The 5801-nt window shown below is 39.3% G+C and overlaps 1 protein-coding gene across 1 annotated transcript; it reads left to right on the forward strand.

Moving 5' to 3' along the window:
• Positions 1 to 369: 369 nt before the first annotated feature.
• Positions 370 to 3903, forward strand: gdf5 (growth differentiation factor 5). Its single transcript, XM_027005003.2, has 2 exons — positions 370 to 611; positions 2189 to 3903. Exons 1-2 carry the CDS (start codon positions 455 to 457, stop codon positions 3049 to 3051), a joined length of 1020 nt encoding a protein of 339 aa, XP_026860804.2. The 5' UTR covers positions 370 to 454; the 3' UTR covers positions 3052 to 3903.
• Positions 3904 to 5801: the final 1898 nt, after the last annotated feature.

Here is a 5801-nt window from a genome sequence, read left to right on the forward strand (position 1 = left end):
GGCCCAAAGCAAAAGGGTCGGTCACACACAAAATAAAGTAACCAGGGAGAGCGCCGGCATGTCGAGATTAATGGTGGCGAATAACGGTGGAGCGGGTGGGAAACCCCCAAACAGTGGGAAGATCTCACGAATCAGAACGGGCCCCCCTTTGATAAGAGGAGAACCCATCAGAGTGAAACCCATGACGCCAGTGACAAATGTGCAGACGAGTCGCACAGGGGCGTCAGTTACTTTAGGACGCAAGGAGGCTGCGCGCTCCTGGCTACCCAGTGATGCGACTTTCTTTGAAAGACTGAGCGATCACGCAAATAGGAATCCAAGCGGACACAGTAAAGGAAATGCAAACGTAAGAACCGCAGCCACTCCAGCTGCGGTTCAGACTGGCTATCCAAAAGTAACAGCTCAAAAGGTTCTCTCTCCTGCAGCGCAAAGAAGTGTTAAATCTAAAGGCAAGATGGAGGGAAAAGATGCATCTAGGCACCCGCTGGTAATCCCGCATGACTACATGCTGTCCCTTTATTGGTCGCTTTCTACTGGGGAAGTCAACACCAGCGTCCTGCACGAAGCTGGAATGGCAAATACCATCACTAGTTTTGTAGACAAAGGACAAGGTATTGGTTACATTATTAATTCAGTCGTCTGTATAGGGCAATGCACATTCCATTTTAGAATTTAGAATTTACAGTATTATAGACCTGCCGTAACAGTTTCGCATCGCATCGATTAAACTTTCAAAAATACATTTTCTTATTCTGACACAAAACCTATATATATGGGGTAGAAGGGATGCATTAGGTAGTTAACGTATATCTTTCCAAAAGCATCTCACGTGTCCAGTTTCAGTAGCCCACACTACTGCGGCCAGTGGGACGTATCCAAAAAAGCAAAATAAACTTAGCTGAGCTCTGAAAGTCGGTGGCCTCCTTGTAATTGTTTATGTTTTCGTTCTCGGTGACGGTTAAATGACTGGTTTAATATATTCCGCTTTGGAAAGTTTGCGTTTCGTGCATTTGCTTTAGGCTACTTTTTAATTGTTCGCTTATTTTGTAATGTGCATTGCAGACGTGACCAGATTAGTATGATATTTATCCATAACATACCTTATTCTGTCACTTTGTTTTTCTATACAAATTACTCCCACAGCCCTCTCGTTCCATGCCTTTTTGGTTTACTTTTGAATAATCACCTGTTATATAGTGACATTTATCTCAACAATTTGTCTCACCTAACATAAAATTCCTGAAAATCATTCACACACACACACACACACACACACACACACACACACACACACACACACACACACACACACACATACACAGACAGACACACACACACACACACATTTCTGTTTTTTTTTTCTCTTTGCATTAGCAAATGGCATATGTCATACTGTTATACTGTTGTTATACTATACAGCTATATACCGACATTTATCTCACCAATTTGTCTCACCTAACATGACATTCATGAAAATCATCAACACACATACACACACTCAATTACAGGTACACACACACAAATATATATATATATATATATATATATATATATATATATATATATATATATATATATATATATATATATATATATACACATTAGCAAATGCCCATTGGTAAACAGCTGCAGGTTGATAATAGTTCTGTTTAGAGTATGATCGAGTCTACAGGCTGAGGAGGTCTGGTTTTAATAAACTTTTCAAAGTAAGCAATGCCTGGATTAACTCTTGGATTTGTTCATTGCAAATATTCAGCAAGCAAAGAGGGAGATGCAGACCAGTGTTTTGTTGTCAAGTCAAATAGGAAAAATCATGCGTGCTTGGCTCAGAGAGAGAGAGAGAGAGAGAGAGAGAGAGAGAGAGAGAGAGAGAGAGAGAGAGAGAGAGAGCATGAGTGGCTTTATTTTTTCTTTCACAAAGTTATAATAAAGGAGAGAAAAATGGATTTAAACCTAGTTAAGCAGAAGCAAAACTGATTTATTGACTGCTGTAAAATATCATCTTAAAATGAGCTCATCAGTAAACTGATTTATCATCTCTGACCTTATTTAAGTGTTTTAGATGCAATAAATGGACACCTTTTTTAACTGAACAAACCTATTTTTAAGTGTTTTAAGTTTTCTAATTCATTTGAAACCTCCACCCCAATTACCTATAAATTACCTACAACTTTTTTCTTTTTTGTAGATGAACACTTGCCCCTGTTAAGGCGGCAGAGGTACTACTTTAACATCAGCTCTCTGGAGAAGGAGGGATTGCTGGGGGCGGAATTACGCCTTCTCCGGAAGCCATTCCTGGACACTCTTAAAGTGTCTCAAACTGAGGGCCTGACCTCTCTGAGACTGTATACCTGTGCGACAGGTAAGCAGAGGGCCGTACTGCTTCAGTCCCAGCCAATCGAGGACAACAATCTCCCAAAATGGAAAGTGTTTGACATCTGGAAACTCTTCAAGAACTTCAGGAACACAGTCCAACTTTGCTTCGAGCTGGAGGCTGTGGCTCGGGGCAGACAACTGGACCTGAGATCAGTTGGCTTGGGTCGCTCAGGCAGACAGACCAAGGAGAAGGCCTTCTTTGTGGTGTATGGCCACACAAAAAAGCGTGGGCTTTTCTACAATGAGATCAAGGCTCGCTCGGGCCATGACAACAAAACAGTGTATGAGTATCTCTTCACCCAGCGCAGGATGCGCCGAGCGCCTGTGGCTCGTGCCAAGAAACCGCCCAAGAACCCAAAGGCCCGGTGCAACCGCAAGCAGCTGCATGTCAACTTCAAGGAGATGGGCTGGGATGACTGGATCATTGCACCTCTGGAATACGAGGCCTTCCATTGCGACGGAGTCTGTGATTTTCCCATTCGCTCCCACCTGGAGCCCACCAATCATGCCATCATTCAGACTCTCATGAACTCCATGGATCCTCGGTCCACTCCACCCACCTGTTGTGTCCCAACTAGACTTAGCCCGATCAGTATCCTGTACATTGACTCTGCCAATAATGTGGTGTACAAGCAATATGAGGACATGGTAGTAGAGAGTTGTGGCTGCAGGTAGCAAGAGAGGGTAATCAGTTAATGAAGGGGCATGTAGACCTCTGGGAGCAAGGAACACTAGGAGTCAACACTGAAAGACAGTGAGAAACTCCTGGTATGTTGTGGGAGACTCTTTGACTTCCTCTGTGCTAAAAGCATCCTTTCTTATTTTATATTCTATTCTCCCTATGGAGATCATGTAACTAGACTTATTGTGTCATGCTCATTATTTAGGTAATTGGACCAGTTGAATGAAGGATTGTTTCCTGGCTGTTTCTTTATGTTTTACAGTGATGTAAAATAAGTGAATAATATACTTCATGCAGTTTACTTTTTATTGATCTAAGTGAGATACAAAAGCGGCAAGGCAAGACAACAGGGGACTCTGATCATTAAGTTCTAAATGCTTTTTCATTCCCTTTTAATGATTATTGACAACTATATTAACATTTAATTATTTTGGTCCTAACAACCTATGGGCAAATTTTTCCGGAAGTTCATCCCTCAAAATTCAGAGATATCTCAGTCTCAGTCCCTGAAACCTGAAGTCCAGATCAGATGACAAATCTCTTGGAGTTAGGCCAAAAGGCTCGTATACATCATATACAAGCAAAGGGTCCTCAGTAATGTTTGTTTTTCGTTTTGTTTTGTTTTTTGTTTGTTTTTTTGGGGGGCGGGTGACCATACTTTATCCATTTAACATTAAAACCAGTTCTACCATGATGCAAGATGCTATATTAACAGATGTATATATGCTTATTTTAAAAATCTTAGTTAAAATTTAAAGATTTCAAAGTGCTATGTAAAAAGCCCTATAAGCTTTTTTTGTTTTAACTGTGGGTATCAATTGATTCAGGGTTAAGAAAATACATATATGCACTGTGTAATATATATATATATATATATATATATATATATATATATATATATATATATATATATATATATATATATATATTTTTTTTTTTTTTTTTTTTTTTTTTTCCCCTGTATTCTTACCAGTCTGTCTAAAGAACATGTACATGACTCTTCTGTTAAAGCACCTGAACCATGGGAATTATGTGTTATGATGATCCAATTCCAGGTCACAAAGGTAAAGTTTCAGAACATATCGATCATATGGTCAACAATTTTGCAGGAAACATGCTACATAGTGAAGTAAGAACAGAATAGTTGGGTAAATAGCATTTATTTCACATATTAATACTGTTCCGATTTGCTTTGTTACTGTTGCTGAGTAGTCTTTCAAACATGTTTTCATCAAATGTCCCAGATTTTAGAAATGAGTTTTTTCTAGGAAATAAGCTAGAAGAAACATTATTTTTCACAGACATTCACTTGTAACTTTGGAGACTGGAACATGTAACCTCCTACTGCTGCTAAGTTTTTGTTTACTCTTGTGACATAGTCATCTTAACCAGCTAAACTCCCTCCAAAGTTAAGTGCCTCTCAAAACCCACCACTCAGAGTGTCAAAAGGATAGTTTCACTAATAAAATATATGGTCAGTTGACTTAATTATTTTTTTCTTCTTTCTGGGTTTTGCTGAAAATTCATACTTTCTAATATCTACAGCCCTAATGCAATTATAAAGTAAGGAACATGAAGAAATTTCATTGCACTGAATGCAGAAATGTCCTCTGTCTAATAACAAATACATATAATAAGAGAGGGAGTGTGAGAGAGTGAAAATAAGAGAGAGTGAGAGAGTATAAGAGAGAGAGAAAGAGAGTGAATGAGAGAGAAACAATTTGTTTTAGAGGATTAGATTTCAGTTGTCACTGTAAGTGGCTCTGGATTGTGGCAAAGTGTCAAACTGGATAATATAGAACAGGATCAAATAGTCTTAGAGAGAGGAGTTGTATTTCCATGTATAAGCAGAACCACATGCTTGCTCAGAGGCCAGAGCAGTTCTTACTGGGGAATCTAATTGAATACAACTTTAATTGCCCACCCATTATCCTGTGTCGATTTCACAATGATATTTTGGAAAAGATGACAAAGTATGTCTGTGTGCATGCACTGGCCAGAGGACACCCACTAATCCTATGTCTTGAGACCCTCTAACGTTTAAGGGGTTCTCATGGCCTTGAGCTGGTGTTTCCTCAATGTGAAGCTATCTTTGAGTTTATCATGGGCTGGTGTTTCCTCACACTGATGCTCTCTTTAAGTTTGTTATAATGGGCTGGTGTTTCCTCACACTGACACTCTCTTTGAGTTTGATATCAAGAACTGGTGTTTCCTGACACTGAAGATCTCTTGAAGTTTGTTATTATGGGTTGAGCTTTCCGTACACTGAAGCTCTCTTTGACTTTGTTATCAGATCTGGCAAGGCCTCCCTGACCGATGTTTAACATTCTGTAAATGCAGTTTTATATTTCCTCGACAGATGTCTGAGGAATTTTATCATGTTACTAGCCAATATTTATTAAAAAAAAAGTCATAAGAAAGAGAAGAGTAGAAGAAAAAAAGACATACAGATACAAGAAAATAAACAGTGCAAAGAAAACATAAAAAGGAGAAAAAGGCCATGAATAACTTACATCTAAGAGGCTTGTGACTTCTGATGCCTACTCCATGGTATTTAAACCTCGTGATTGCTTTCTGTGGTGGCACACAAAATACTCACTCCACCCCCTTACAAATGCTTGCCTACAAACATCTTTTCAAGGAATTCATGACCCAAACTGCCTTCCTGACTTCCTGCTTGGTTACAGAGCAAAACTCATCTCTTGCTGAATATACTTCCAAAGAATGTCTTCACTGGACCTGA

This window comes from Electrophorus electricus, chromosome 3 (assembly GCF_013358815.1).
Source record: "Electrophorus electricus isolate fEleEle1 chromosome 3, fEleEle1.pri, whole genome shotgun sequence".
Classification (NCBI taxonomy): Eukaryota; Metazoa; Chordata; class Actinopteri; order Gymnotiformes; family Gymnotidae; genus Electrophorus; species Electrophorus electricus.